Raw genomic sequence first — 16,357 nt, forward strand, 5'->3', positions numbered from 1 at the left:
CTGGTGTGCTTTTTTTTGACATTGGGATCTCTGGTGAATCTCTGCAAATCAGCAATGTGGCAAATGCCTGCATGTGTGATTCATGCAGTTTGCAGTGCTGCAGACTGCAAACTACACACAGGTGCTCATCTGGTTGTGCCCTATGGTGGCAGTCAAAAACCCTATCTGTTAATGCAGGGGCAGGCAATATTTGCCCTGCGAAGCATTTCCACTGGACCGCCTGTATTGCTGGCGCTCCCTGCCACTCATGCGCAGCCTCTGCACTTGCACAGCACGGGAGGGAAGCTCCATGTGCTGAAGTTGGCTGCCTTTCCCGCTGGGGCTGCGCAGCACTGGAGAGAAGCCTCAGGCACTGTGGCCTTCTCTGCCTCCCCAGGAAAGACATCTGGGACTTCCCTCCACTGCCATGTACACCCAGTGAGGGAGGCAGCCAGCTCCAGCACATGGGGCTTCCCTCCCATGCCCAGTGAATGTAGGGGCTGCACATGAGTGGCAGGAAGTGCTGGCAATACAGAAGGCCTGGGAGAGGCTGTGCTTCTTGCTGTGATGTGCAGCGCTGGCCGGAGCTGTGCCCTGAGTGCCTTACCTGCTGCTGCACCATGAGGGAAGTGCAAGGTGGGAGGGTTTCCCCACACCCCACCCTCATCCCCCCACATATTCACAACCCTCCAAAATAACCCAGGCCCCCACACACACAGTCACACCCCCCCACACACACTACCACACCCCACCATACACACACATTCACACTCACACCCCACCATACACAAGACTCAGAATTTATTTTGAGCTGTCATGTAATCATGTCTATATACACTACACAAACACAAATCATGACAAAATATTTTTCATAATAAGATTAAATATGCCATAGCAGGTGTTTAACTTTTAGTGTATGATTTGGTTTTTTCTGGTTCTAAGATGGCAACCCCTCCTCCCAAAAGGAGTATTTCTAGGATGGGGGGCTGGCAAGAGGAAGGACTTCTGGTGGCGAAGGTCAGGAGTTAGGTCCCAAGAGGGTGACAAAGAGGCGACAAAGAGGTGGGGCAACTGTCAAGGGGTGGGACTACACACACTGCCCTCAACAGCTCACCAGAACTCGTTAAACAGCCCTCCACCAGAAATAACTGCCCACCCCTGTGTTAATGGGTGTGGTGAGCAGATTTCTAAATAACTATGTCCTTAGCATGAAATAATCAGATTTGGTCACTCCACACAGGAAGTTCTACCCTTGTGTTGTCATACTTTTTCCTTCAAACCCATCCATAAAAGGACTCCACAGAAAACTGTAACTACCTAAACAACATGTCTGTCTCAAACCTAATCTTGCCTCTTGCCCTGCACCCACCTTGGTTTGTGCCCAGCTTTACCATTCATTCCTGCCCAATCCTGTCTCCAGCTCCCTTGCACCAGTGTGGATTTTCAGCTCTTCATATTTGCTTTGCTTTTGGATTTAGATTCTGGCCTGTTGGCAAGCCTACTCTAACCATTACTCTACACCTCAACAATAGTTGAGCACTACTTTATCAACCAGTAACCTTGAAAACCTTGCTTGACTTTAGAAAAAGTAATTTGAATCTAAAAACAAAACACATGAAAGTGGGTAGCAAAACTCTGTTCTCAGACTTGTGAGAAGGAACTAAGGGTACTTATCCAAGAAAATACAGTCCTTCAAATTATATACCAGTAGACGATGTAAAACAGTGCCTCTGAAAAAATAGCTTACCTCAGCCAAATATGTAACCATATTCAAGGTAATGTCAGCAAATGCTTCATGAAGGTAACGACAAACAACATTTACCCAGGTAGCACAGTCTCTCGTATAACTGTGAGTTTTATAAAGGGTCATGACATGTGCAAGATTTGATAGCTTAGGGTTTTTTTCTTCCAGACAAACCTAATTAAAAATGAATTAAACAGTGTCAAGAACAAGTACAAAACATTCACAAGATGGAATACTTTGTGCAATGCGGTAAATAAGCTTGGTACCTGAGCAATCCTTTCTGCTATTTCCTTACAGAACTGGTTTGGACTGTCAAAATGCTGAATTAAATGAGGCAGGAGACACAAGACGTTCAGTGGGAACCCTGGCACAGAAAATAGAGTAAACAGTGGATATCTGATGAGAAGATAGGGATATTCACTATTTTAAAACAAAGGTATGTACGTTAGCAGTGCTACTACATAGACCCTATTACATTTGTTCAGTGCCTGCGTCACCTTAAAACTGTCTTTATTTCAGACAACACACAATCTATTACATAAATGACAACATGATGGTGTCCTTACAAATATGAAACTGGTTCTGCAAACGTTACTAAGTAGAGTGCTTACTACTAGGCACAATGGGTGTCTGTACCCATGCAGGATGCCTGCTCCAACGTGTTCTGTTTAGAATGCTCCAGTAGCCTCACCATCACATATATTCAGTGTCCCTGTGTTTCAACATGGTGGTGGGGGTGCTTTAACCAAAGCTTGTAAAATGAGCTTTAGTGAAAGTGCCCCCGCTGTCATTTTGAAGTGCAGGATGCTGAATAAATGAGACGCAGCAGGCGTTTTGATTAGAGTAGCTCTCAAGAGCCACTTTAATTAAAATGCGCCCCCCCCCCCGCCCCGGGTACGTGTATAGATGCCCAATGCTATTGCAGTATAAACACTGTTCCTTATAACGAGCATTTGCAGAATTAAGCCCATATGCTGCTAGTTCATAGTCAGAAATGCAGTTAGTTTTTGGCTTAGAAATTAAGGCTCAGTTTCCTTCATTTTACGCTGCCAGAGTGTTAAGAATAGGATGTCAGAGGGAGAAAATTAGCCAAATGAGAATTTCCTGGCAGCAGAGAGAACTCCTGTGCTAGCTAACTGCTCATTCCCTCTGCATCAGAACCATGTCAGGATAATGGAGCTGCGGAGCTTAACTCTGCTATTCCAGCTTATGGTTGGCATGTGATCACATATAACCATTAAGGTGGTAATACCAATGGGACCTTCACATGAGAGAGGATTTGGCCTTAACAAAATGTGCAGTAACAGCCTATTTAACGTCAAAGACAAATTTAGCTTTTTATGTTTAAAAAAACAACAAAAGAAACTACAAACAAACATGAAAAACCACAAAACAGTTAGCAGCTTGTTCAAGTTCTTCATGGAAAACCTGCAGAACTGCTTGATCTACATTTTCTACAGATAGATAGTAGACATATTCTAGACCTGTCTGAGCCACTGTCTTCAATAATTCTGAAGAAAGTGGTCACAATTTCAGCCATCTGTTTGGGAATGTGAATCCCACTGACTCAGTACTGAGTTATCCCCCACTAATTCATTACCATACATCTCCTAATAAGTGCACAATGAATAAGTGGTGAGTGTCTACACATGTGGATGTGGGTATATGTGTTTTAAACAAAAAGTCCATTATTGCTTCTCATTTAAAATTTGATAAGCAGATGCTAAAAACAAGAAGAAAAAATTGACCAAATTTATCATTTATTAATTCTGATAGTGTGCCTTTAAATAGTATCAGGACTATGAATTAATGAATCAAGTGTATTACCCTGATAGAAAGATTGACCAATTTAAAAATCATCCAAAAATGATCATTATCAGGATGGGTTTACAATACCAACTTCAGCATTGAGTTACAGCTTTTTTTTTCAAAATCTGGAGGATTATGGGGTAAAAAAAACTGGTTTTACTTTGGGACTAGTAAGGACTTGTATGTGTTTTTCAGAGCCACCTCAAGAAAGGAGAATATAGTGCTTTATTACAGAAACATTGCAATAACTTTTCAGGCTTTGGTGGTTTCTTTCACTAGAAATGTAATGTTAAAGAATATTTCATCATAAAAATGGCATCTCTCCTCCTCATAATACCAACTTTTACTTTAGTTTTAAGTCAGAATTTCACTTTGGTTATTTTTTAGAAAGATCTAATAGAAATATAACTATATACCTATTTTAAAAACCAAAACCAAAAATAAATTGACAATACATAAGGTTTTTTAATTACTACAAGTAAGCTTTATATGAAATAAAGAATTTGCTAATCAAAATGTGAAAGACTGAAACATAAAACAGATTTACCTATAGCTTGAGACGAATCTACCATGGATATTCGTGACACTGGCGTCAGCAAACTGAAGAGCTGTAATGTGAGGTCAGTGGTGGTAAGGGAGGTGAATCCTTTCAGCAGCAACTGCTGTAGTCCTGAGAAATCAGCCCATTTTAGCTGTCCTTGTAATTTTTCTAGTTTCTCCCTATTTTCAACTTTATCCAGTGGCAAATGAGCTAGTAGTTTATTTAACAACCGTAATGCCATTAAGTACTCAAATTCAAAATCTGATTCCATCAAAGCCACTGCAACCCAGAAAATGGTGGCCAGCAGGTTGGTTGGATTGTTAATATGGGATGGATCAGTCAGGCTGTCTTTCAGAGAGGATGAGCTCCTGGTTTTGGAGGACAGGCCTTGTTGGGTGCATGCCTGAATCCTGTCCAGTGTGGCACTGCGTGGTGGATCTGAGGATTTGTCTACATCCCCAAACTTTTTGGGTACGGAAAAACTCCTCTGGTGTCTGCTTCTTTCAGCAGTGGTTATGTTACTGCTTATAGCTCCAGGATTTACGTTGAGCTGGCCTGTACTCTTCCGGTTTGTGGTCAGTTTAGTGCTTGATGTTAGGTCTGGTGATGATGACCTGAAGATGCATATCACAAAAGAAACTTTTAAATATTAAAAAGCAACCTCCCCCTCACCCCCAGGTAAAACCATAAAAACCTCAGTGGAAGCTTGCTCTGGAACATACTGCTTAGTTCCCTCCATTCCCACATCTGGAATACCCTATAACAAATCTATAGAGTCCCAACTGCATGAAATCACTAGCAGAAGAGATTATAGTGTATCCCATGCTCTTCTACAGACGGCGACATTTCTGCAGCACAGAGGAACATGCGGCTCTTGATTTGGAAAATGGAAGGGCATACTAGACTGCAGTTCCAAATCAACTGCTCCTCTCTTGCCACCTCCAGGTAGTTCTGTTGTTTGCTTAATGTACAGGAATATCCCAAGAATATTAACTTGTGAATTACTAAATTGCTGAAAATATTGAGATCTAAGGGATTCCCTTTAGAGCAGTGATTCCCAACCTTTCCAGACTTGAGGCATTAGGCTCAAGTCCTTACTGGATTTGAGGCATGTATGCATGGTTTTTGTGAACTGAATGGAATCCAATTTAAAAACTAGTCTGTATATTACAGTGCTTACTACCTTGCAGAAGGGCTGGGCAGCGGGGGTAAAGAATCAGCTAGGCAAGGACAAGCCTGAGTCTACCCCTATCTCATATCTCACAGCACCTTTCAAAGGATCTCATGGTACCTGAGAGTGCCATGGTACCCTGATGAGAATCGCTGGTCTAGAGACACACTCAGTTCCCATCCCAGCTAATCAGGATTACAACAGACATGAGTCTCTCCAAGGTATACAGAAGGGCTGTGCGAAACAACACCATTTCATTTTGACTTCCATTTCCCCATTTCAAAGGGACAGTGTTTCATTTAGCTGTTTTGAAGCACTGTTCTGTTTCCTTTTGTTGAAACTGTTTCACTGTTTCAACCCATTTTGACATTTCGCCCACAGGTTATAATAGAGAATCACGAAAATGCCTATATCTTAGTCATTTCTTGCCTGATTCGGATGAAAATTGCATGGCTGGTAGCCCCTTCAGAGGGCATGAAGGTTGCCACGTTTCAAGAAGGTAGGTGTCGGGGTTTTTGTGAAACTGCACCTCAAACTGTTCAAAGCAAAACTAGTATCACTTGCCGACGTTGGCAGCCTGCTGTCATCCCGCACGCAGATCTGGGGGCCTCCTCCCACCAGAAGCAGTGTGGCACAGCCCCACAGCCCTCCCAGGGGACTCAGGCCCCCAGATCTGTGTGTGGGATGACAGCAGTCTGCTGCTCCTGGCTGGGGCCAGCGCCAGCACTGGGTTCTTCCCGGCACTCAGTGTGGGCTGTGCCAGGCAGACTTGGGTGCTGGCACTGGCCTCAGCCAGCAGCGGCAGTCTGTTGTCATCCACATGCTCTACAGCCAGTGAGTGCAGAACCTTAAAAAAAAAAAAAAAGCCCTGTACTCACTGGTTCTGGCAACAGTGACTGGGGCCTTTGGGTGCTTGTGGCAGAACCCTCCTGCGCAGCATGGGGTAGTGGGGGGCAATGGGGATGGCCCTCCCACCTCCCGCCTGGCACCCATGCAGGTACAGAGCAGCTCTACAGGGCACCACACGTTGGCTGGGAGCAGTGGTGGCTCCACCTGTCAGTCAGAGCTCCTGGTTCAATTCCCCAGCTCTTCCTGGGGGGTGCGGCCCCCAGATCTCCATGCAGGGTTTCAGCAGGCTGCTGCCACCAGCTGGGGAAATAGCCCAGAGCCACCGCCATCCTCAGCTGGCAGCAGCATCCTGCTGTCTGTCAGAGATCAAAGCCTTTGATTTCAGATGCCGACGGCAAAAGGTCAGACAACAAAAGGTCAGAGGCTAACACAACAAACCCTGCAATTGTAATTTATCCCTCTGTATTAACAGTGTTGCATATACACACCCCTGTCTGTGCCTCATTTCAAATTACTTGAGCTCTCATACAAGAGAAAGAAACTGACCTTGACAACTCAGCACGAGAGATATCTGTACCCATGGTGACCAGATAAAAATGAAACTAATTTAATGAAGTTGTAAAATTAAAGTAATATACTACGCACACCATCCTGTGACCAAACAGGACCAGTACCACCCAAATAAAAATAACCCCCCTTTTTCTGAAATTTGAGCAAAGACAGCACAAGTGCCAACTCGTTAATTATTCATGCCTGGCGTATAATAATTGGTCACCTTTGCCAAGTATAACTTTGAAAGAACTTCTGCCCAAACCAGAGAACTGCGTATACACTCAAGAAGAACAGACTGTGCCCAACAAATATTATCTCTCCGCCTATGTATCTTTCTGGCGTACCCCCCACCTTGCCAGCCTGTCTATCTCTGTTGTTATCTTTCTTATCAAGAGCTCTCGGTAATCTGCAGACTGCAACGGCTTATATGAATCACTCGGAATCAAGTCTATTACCCACCCTGTAAATACTGAGTAACATGATATCTGCATGCTGTAACTGAATAAATCAACTCCTCTGCCTACGCTGCATCACATCAGTAGCGTAAGTAAAATAAACTTTCTGTGTAACCAATACGCTATGTTTAAATCATCTGACTCCTGCTTACCGTTATCACCCACCTGTCTGGTTATAAATCCCCCTGTTCGCACCAAGCCGGTCGTGCCGACCCAGGCTCGCAGGTCAAGGGTGCACCAGCATTAGGGGCGCGACACTGTCATCCTGCATCATCCAGGGGCTCATGCCCCTCAGAAAGAGCTGGGGAAAGTGATCAGAGAGCTGGGGGATAGACTGGGGAGCTGAGGAATTGAACCGGAAACTGGGGGAACGTTCAGGGACCTGAACATTTCCCTAGCCCCAGTTCAATTCCTCAGCTCCCTGTTCGATTCCCCAGCTCTCTTCTGAGGGGTGCAAGCTCCCAGATCTGCACGCCAGGTTTCAACAGGCTGCCACTGCAGGCTGAGGCCAGTGGCAGCACCACAGTCTTCCTGGTGCTTGGCATGGGTTGCGCCGAGTGGCTGCTGCTGGCACCAGCCTACTGAAACCCCTTTTCCAATTTGGGGCCCATGCCTCCTGGGAAGAGCTGAGGAAATGATCAGAGAGCTGGGAGAAGCTATCAGAAAGCTGAGGAAATGAACTGGGAGCTAGATGTCAGTATCAAAACAGTCCTTCCCATGTCTTCCTCCTCCCTCTCCTTAGTTTCTGTTTAGCTGAAAGCAAGCCCGGCTTTGAAACTTGAAATGTTTACAAACTTTTGAAACGTTTTGAGTGCCCTTGTTTTGTTTTGAAGCTGTTTTGAAGCCTTTCATTTTGATTTTGCTGTTTCAAGCTTGAAATGCATCAAAACAGCTTTGAAACAAAACACCCATTGAAATTTTGCACAGCCCTAGTATACAGGTCTATTGTAGCTATGTTACAGAAAAAGGGGAGTTTGCCAGACCTCAGCCTAGGGGGTCCCTGTGTGAGGTCAAAGACCTCTAGCTAACAAGGCCTGGGGTGAGTGTAGAGGCAGGGAGTGGACACTGTTGTATTTCCTTAAATACCAAATGGATTCTGTGGGGAGCTTTCCTCCAAATTGTGACATCTTCTTTCCTGGGGATTCTACAGAGAGCTGTCTGGAGAGGTAATTCTACCGACCTGCTGGTAAGAAGTAAGAGAAGGGGAAACCATGAAATTGTTCAGAAGAAAAGGGCTACTGCAAGTATGCTGTTAGCCTCCTGAGGAATCCCTGGATATGAACATTCTGAAGGTAAAATTCCCTATTTGTTCCACAAAAAGGAGCAAATTCTGCCTGTTCAGGTAGTTTTTTAGGGAAAGCTTAATGAAAGGTGTCATGAGTTCTCTGAAACTGGGAAATGACATCTGCTTCTACCTGCCATATTTTAAACAAAAAATCCTGTGTATTTCTTTCAAAATCATGTTTAATACAAAAATTTAGTGTGAAATCCTGCTGCTTTTTATTTAAAGAGCCTGCCTGCAGGAAGCAGAAAGGAAGAGAAGTTTATTACAACTGTTGTTGCCAAATTGCTCAGGATTGCCCTTAGACATTTCTATGAGTATGTTCTAAGTGAGATCAGTTGTATCAAAATCACTGTATGTTGCTCAGTTAGCAGGACTTTGCATTAGTGGAAAAAATAAAGAATGTAGTTAAGAGGTTAGGCTCTTACCGAGATAAAACAGTTAAGAGGTCACTGTTCTTCAAACAATCAGACAGATTATCCACAGCAGCCTCCAAGGTCAGCAGGGCCTCCATTACATAACCCTATCAAATATGTAATGTCAGTCATTTCAACAAAAGCATTCACCAAGAAGTCAGAAAAAGCAATTGTGGTGTATGGAGAACTGAGAAATGCATAATTTATCCCGGGAAAAGGAAAACTATTGCACCAAAGTCATTTCATTGCTGATGTTTAGGTCATTACAAATTCTATTTTCTCTTTTTCTTAATGGTCTGTGAAGGAATTTAAGGAGGCCAGATAACTTGTCATGGAACTGATAATGGAACACAGAGTCTCTGACTTCCAGGTCACGGCTTCAGCTTCTGAATAAGCATGACAGAATATTATTGTCATTTTATTCTAGTTTGACTATCAGTGTGAAATAAGCAGTCCATTTCTTAAAAGACAGCACTAGGCTTTGGTTTTGTATGTGCTTGTGTGTGTGTTTTAATCTTAACATCATTAGCACTTAACACTGTATTTTTTGAAAATCTCAGAAGAAATGTCATTGATAGAATAGCTATGCAGATTAGATGCCTAGTCCATCAACTGAAGATCAAATTAGGTCAGGGTGGGATTTGGGTTTTTTTGTTTAGGTTATTATTATTTTTTTTCCCTAATTATAAAACAAGATGGTGTATTAGTCTGTTACAGACTACCAAATCACATTTCAGAATAGTGAGATGGACTCTTTAAGCACCAATCATGAAGAGCGGGAAAAAAAGGGTGTATTATTTTAAGGATTTCAATCTGAGTGATGCATGCTGGAGAGCTCATGCTGCCAGTAGGAGAATACCACTGGAATTTCTAAAAATTATAAATGTCGGTTTCCTAATACAAAATATTGTATTATACTCAGGGGAAATCTATATTATCTCCTCTCCATAGATAAATATCAGATTATATCAGAGAACTAAAATCAGTGGTCACTTAAGTGATCACTTGTCAAGTGTAACTGAAACTAAGTCCCAAGCAGTCATAGCTATTCGTTGTGTTCTAGAATGAGTCAGTTTCACAAAGATGAAAATAATTATGAGCAGAATCAGCTGCAGAAAAATAATTAAATATAAGGTTGTTAAACTGGATATAAAAACATCATGGCTTTGAAGGCAAGTGAAAGCAGCTGTAAATTTAAAAAGTAAGACAGTGGAAGAAAGGGTAAACTGTTCATAACAAATATAAACTAGATCATATAGAACGTAGTTTCTCAACCTGTGGCACGCATGCATACCCTTGGGGGTACACAAGACATCGGCAGGGGGTACGCGGGTACCCCAACACTCTCTCTCTCTCTCCTCTCTTCCTTTCTCTCTTGCCCCTTCCTCCTCTCAAAACTGGGAAAAAATTTAGTGCGCCGTGCATTGTGCAGCACTTTAAATTTCCTGTTAAAAATTTGGCGTGCCCTCCTAGCTTTGGCCGACATCACCTCTAGCCCAGGTACATACTTGAGTTGTGCACCCCTGGTGTAAAAGGTGGCAACCCTACCCACGCCAGTTCAGACATCTGTCATATCATGGCCTTATATACACAGCCCTTCTTCCAACATATGGCACACATTAGTTTGTAAATATAAAATCCTCTGTAAAATTCAGTGTTGGTGTACTTATTAAAACTTACAGAAGTTCAGTGGTACTTGCTACTTAAAAGGTGGAGAAACACTGGTATAGAAAACTGATAATGGAAGCAAAAAGACAAAAGGAGAATTCTCTGTCCAACTGAATTAAGGACAATAAGGAGGAGATTTTAAAAATGTATTAGGAACAAAAGGAATATTAAGAATCACATTGGTCCACTGATAAATAAAATGGTAGACCTGAATGCAGAAAAGGCAAAAATACTCAGTAAATATGTGTGATTTGTATTTTGCGGAAAAAGCCAGATCATGTACTTGTGTCACATGATAATGACATACCTTTTATTCTAAAAGTAACAATGATGATAAACAACAGATAATATAACGTTATCTTGTCCTTCCTCTTAAAAGTGTCTGTAATAATAATCTGTACCCAAGAATTTTGGAAGAACTGGATGAGGACCCTTCTGGACTAGAGGTGTAACAGGGCTGTTGGATATCCCTGGTAACACAAATGCATGGGGCAGCAGTAGCTCCTGGCAGCATGACTGGCTAGCAGCTGTTATTTTTGCATCTCTAACCTGCCTCTTCCAAATCACCAGCCAGAGCTGTTGCCCAGTTGCCTCTGCTTAGTTACACTGCTACTCTAGATTGTTAAAGTTTGCATTTTAAAAAATTTTTGTATGGTTAGAAAGGTGTAAAAAATGAGAAGGAATCTAATATTATGTCAACTTTTTAAAAAGTTAGTTACAGGACAGTCAGCCTAACATTGATCTTAGACAAATGGAAGAGGTGAGTTAGCACCAGATTAATCGAGTATTTAAACAAAGTAATATAACTAATACCAATCAAATTTGTTTTATTAAAAATAGATCTTATCAAACTAACTCTCATTTTTTAAAATATAGTTGCTGTTCTTTTCTATGGTTGTGCTCAGATTTATACTACAGCATAGTTCCTAAATTCATTAGTCTTTAACAATAATTTGAAGTAAATTATAATGTACATGTATATTATGTTATCAAGAGTACAACACACCACTTACGCATACCTGAATCTCATCTCCATGCTCTCCTATAACTTCCACCAACCTGGACAGAAGGTCAGACAATGCATGTGCAGAAAGAGGCTGTTTTAGAGCCCTGAATATCTGGAAAGAGCGACCTGCATAATGTCTTGAGGAACTTGACAGTGCAGTTTGTAAAGCAACTTCACTCAGATGCTGTTCCAAATGGAATCCTAAGTAGCAAAGGAATATGTTGATATTTAGATTATGAAGTAGCAGATTTTACTGTGTGGTATATAAAGTTAATTTATGGTTGAAACCTATAGTTAAGCAATTCTTTGCTATGTTTCCTAGCACTTCAAAGAGGTTTGGCAAGAGTTTTTATGGGATATTAATTTATTAAAGGAATAGGACCATTGTCCATTTTCTCTAAATAGGAGAATAACCCCCATTTCAGGGCAATACAGCATACTGAAATTGCTAGTAGCTTAGCAAAGAAGCTCTGGTGGTGGTGGCAGGGGGAGGGAGTACTGGGGAATCCTGGTATGGAGGAGGAGGGAACCAGAGGTTGTGAAAACCTCCTAGAAGGGGAGATATAAAGGGAGGAAGGGGAAAGAAAGGAAGGTGTTGCAGGAAATGGCTGAAATAGAGGGGGATAGGGCAGTGCTACAGAGGGAGCTTGTGGGATGGGACTGGAGGAATGCCCAGGAGTCCCTAGGGTGCATCTGACAGAAATGATGATGGATAAGACTCTTTACTACATTCTATAATAAGCAAAAGTCTTTTAAAAACAGGAATTACATTTTTTCCATTCTAGAAAGGCCAACATCTTATCAAAATACTTTTTCACATTAATTTTGAAATGGATTTTCAAAGAAGATACATTTGAAATATTCAGCTTTCAATTAGTTTGCATTTCTGACCACCTATAGTAAAGAGCATGTTCTAATTATAGTCAATGATTTTCTGTGTGATTGTCACTTCCATATCTTTCAACATTTCCTTCAGGACAATACTACTTTTCTTCCTCATAAGGGTGTAGTAATAATTACCTTATTTACACAAATCTAAGACAACCTGAATTTAAGATGATCCCGCCCAATAGTTAAATTCTATATATGGAAAATTTATAAATTTGTTGTAATTTTTCAGGTATAGAATTTAATTATCAGAGATTTGGCTTGAATTTATCCCTCTCCCTGTGCTTTAGTAAAGAAAATAGTGGTTGGGCAAGGTCAGGTGGTCCCTTTGCTCTCTGCCTCTCCAACTTCTTTCCCCTAAGCCATGTTCCCTGCCTTACTGTCAATGTGGAAGTAGGAGGTACATTTGATATGCAAGGGAACAAAAAATGCTGACTTTAAAATACCTGTACCTGGAGTAATTTGGAGACAGGCAAATTACTACAGGAACCTATAGATACAGTTAACCCAGAATTGATCCATTTTACATTTTTAAAACTGCTGCAAGTTTCATCACAGGTACTGCATAAATACACTTGTGATCAGCACTTCTGACAATTGATGCATGGTATTAGTCCAAAGCTAAAAGGCTTATGATTTATCATATAGCTCAGTGTTTCTTAACCTTTGGTAAGCGTACCTTTGTGGGTCATTGAGACACAGGCAGGGGGTATGAGGGTGCTGCATTTTGAGTTTGGCTCGCCCCCCTGCCCAGCAGGTTGGAGGCATCTTTGCCTGTTTGGGCTGGAAATTCTGGTCACTGCCCCTCCTGCCATGCCCAGTGCACCAGGGCTTTCATTCCCTGGTGTCAGTGTGCCGGGGGAGAGGGAGGGAGGTCCCACACAGGCTGCTTTGCCCCAGGCTGTGGTCCGCAAGGAAGAAGTGGGACTCGACTCGCAGCAGTGAAACTGGAAGGGCCACAGTGGAACTTCTGGTTTCGCTTTTGCTGCATTTTATTTTTGCTGCACTGATTGGCAGGTGGTACCAAAGGTTGAGAACCACTGATATAGCTCATTGAGCTGGGCCCCATCAGAGTCAACAGCATGTCAAACCAAGGTGCCCTCATAGCCCAGAATTGCTCAGTATATGTGTGTATTTCAGATAACCCCCCACAAAGTATCATGTGCTTAATTAGCCCCCACTTGTGACTAGAACTGGGTGTTCTTTTGGGAAACTCTCAAAATTTATATGCAAATGAAGCATGAAGCTATGCCTGGTTTGGCTCCACCACATGGATGGCAGGGCCATAAAAATTACATGCAATGGGATGACAGAGCCTCTCATCTACATAAATGTTTGGTGATGTTTTGCAGACAGTTAAGGCTGAGGAAGAAACAGGAATCATTGGAAATGGGAAGGGTGCTGCTCAGCTGTGACAGTAAAGAGGAAGTCAAAATGTATTCAGTGTAATGGTTCACTATGACTTGAAAAAGGGTCAGTTCTGGGGGGGGACTGAGCACAGTGGACTCTATATATTATTTAGATGGTCTACACTAACCTAGCCTTGTGGTAGGTTCCCATCAATACGTTTGCCTAATATGTAGGCCACATGTTTTACAGGCATGGTAAGTGTGGGCTGCATTCAATCAACTTCTTAGTTGGTTCCTATTACTAAGCACATTACTTCTGGAGGCAGTTTAATTGTAGGTAGTGCATTTAATTAGGTTTTCTGGCTGCAAATATAAGATGAGGGGACTTTTTCCCTAGGCTTTTGGGGAGCAGGGAGGGGAATCTCATCTTATAGTCAAGTAAATACGGTACTCTGGCACTCAATGTAATACAGTGTTTTGAACCTTTGAATACAGGATCTTAGGACCTGATTCAAAACTCAGTTGAAGTTAAGGGAAGGATATCTTTCTGTAAATCTCAATGAGCTTTAAAACAATTCCTTATTACAAATAAAATTATTGTGGTCCTATCTCAGCAGACATTCAATAAAGTTTGCTGTTACTGATGAAAATACTATTTAGCATATTTATTAGTATGCTCTGCCATACCATAATAAAAAAAAATACTGAACTGTCTTGCATACAACATGCTCCTGAATATAACACACACCTTTTTTTTGAAAGGCCAAATAAAAAAAGATTTTTTCCAGATTAATGGCTGCATAGAGTGGGGACACAGCCTGATCTTCAGCTGACTCACCCTCCCTTTCCTGCTTAATTAAAGCTGAAACCCTAGCTGCAAGTGACGACTGGTCTCCGTTGGTGGATTTATGATTTTGAAAAGAGCTAAAATTTCTCTAAGGCTGTGTAACAGGAAGCCAGGGGCTCCCGTTACTTAAGGGAGAAGTTACAGCAGGGATATCTTCATGTGGGGGAAGCCCACATATTATGGGCTAGGAATAGGCAGCTAGGGACCCATAGGTGGCAAATGTCTATTGTGAGGCTAGCTGCAGGGGAATAGGCATTATTATAGGCTAGCTGCAGGGGAATAGGCAGCCAGGGACCCATAGGTGGCAAATGCCTATTGTGAGGCTAGCTGCCTAGCAATAGGACAGAAGGGCAGATTCCTGGTCAGGCAGCAAGGGCCCTACAGTTCAGTCAGAGAAATGACAGTAAGCTGCTCTAGAAGCTGAGGGGACACATCTGTGGCCAGTCAGGAAAGCACCTGACCAGAAAGGGAGGAGCCTAGAGGATATGAGCCTGGGTCCCTGTGGCAGAGGGGCAGTGAAGCCCTGAACTCTGCAGGGAGGTGGCTTGGCAGTGGCATGATGACCAAGAGGGGGGACTTTGAGGGTTTGACTTTAAAGCACTTGCTTGCATTTTTATTCTAGTTTATACTGGAGGACAGATGGAGGCTGTAGGGGTAGAAAGGAAGCCATAGGGGTGCTTGGGGCATGCCAGACTTTGAATCCTGCCAGGGGCAGGAGGCAAAAGGCAGGAGCAGGCTGAGGCCAATGAGGCCAGAGCCTGAGCCCAGAGGGGATGACAGAGGCAGCCTGAGGCTGAAAGGGCCAGAGCCCAGAAGGTGGCCAGGGGCTAACATAAGGCTGAGACTGAAAAAGCCAGGCCAGAGACAGTGGGCTTAGGCTACTAGTCAACAGCCAGAGTAACCTGTCGTCTAAGGCTAAGAAGGCCAAAACCTACACAGGAAGGCAAACAGTGACCAAGTGACATCTGCAAGGCATGGGCATGGCTACTGTGGTGGCAGGAGGCCAGGATTAAGAGCCCTATGGCTTAAATTAGGGCCTTCTGGGGCACACGTGGTAACCACTGGCTCAAATGCCACCCAGGTACCAGTGGGTACATCAGAATAGAGAGAGACACCCATGGATAATGGAATAGTTTAGAGTATAAGAGTTAAGGACTTAGGGAGCCTGAGGGGTCACTTAGATAGGCAGAGGACAGTGAGAGCGCTACAGGATTCAGGGGCAGCCTCCTAATTAATAACAAAGGAACATCAAGGAGTTCCATGCAAAACAAACAGGGGAGGTTATATAGAGGATTAGGAGTGCAGGTGGTATTAGGGTGGCCTAGGGAAGCCACAACCACTCAAGGACCCATCTTGTCACACTTGTGAAATAGGAGGAGAGAGACCAGGAACAGTGAGATAATCAAGCTAACTTTGCTTAAGGGAATTTTCTAAGAACTTCAAGAACATTAAAAAGGAGAGAATGTTGTTAACACTTCTGGAGTGATGAACAATGAACCATTAAGTCAACCGATCCCCTTCCTGAATAGTAATGCAGCAGCTGCTGCGCCATGGAAGCAAAGCAGGTGCTTCAACCCTGGGCAGAAAATCAGCATTCCTGCTTATGATATCAACCCCCAAAAACTGGGGTTCATTTTGGGGAAACAGATGCGTGCTGTGCAGGAGAAAATGCAGTATAGATTGTTAGGAAAACTGATTAATTCTTTTGATTCATTTTACAAATAAAAGGCAAAGATGTTTTCTATTAATAGAATAATCAAAGTGTTGTACTGTAACATGTTTGAAGAACTGCTTATTTTAA

General features: G+C 42.7%; 1 protein-coding gene across 8 annotated transcripts in view; it reads right to left on the reverse strand.

Moving 5' to 3' along the window:
• The window catches only part of FRY (FRY microtubule binding protein), a 379,103-nt gene that overhangs the window by 64,486 nt on the left and 298,260 nt on the right, over window positions 1–16,357 (reverse strand). For all 8 annotated transcript variants that reach the window (XM_019530102.1, XM_019530097.1, XM_019530098.1 and 5 more), the window contains 5 exons: window positions 11,486–11,673; window positions 8,811–8,905; window positions 4,080–4,687; window positions 1,990–2,087; window positions 1,727–1,897 (listed from right to left, as the gene is read on the reverse strand). In XM_019530102.1, the coding sequence (XP_019385647.1) occupies window positions 1,727–1,897; window positions 1,990–2,087; window positions 4,080–4,687; window positions 8,811–8,905; window positions 11,486–11,673 (1,160 nt within the window). The remainder of the gene's footprint in view (window positions 1–1,726; window positions 1,898–1,989; window positions 2,088–4,079; window positions 4,688–8,810; window positions 8,906–11,485; window positions 11,674–16,357) is intronic.

Source organism: Crocodylus porosus, unplaced genomic scaffold, assembly GCF_001723895.1.
Source record: "Crocodylus porosus isolate Cpor-Errol unplaced genomic scaffold, CroPor_comp1, whole genome shotgun sequence".
NCBI classification, from domain to species: Eukaryota; Metazoa; Chordata; order Crocodylia; family Crocodylidae; genus Crocodylus; species Crocodylus porosus.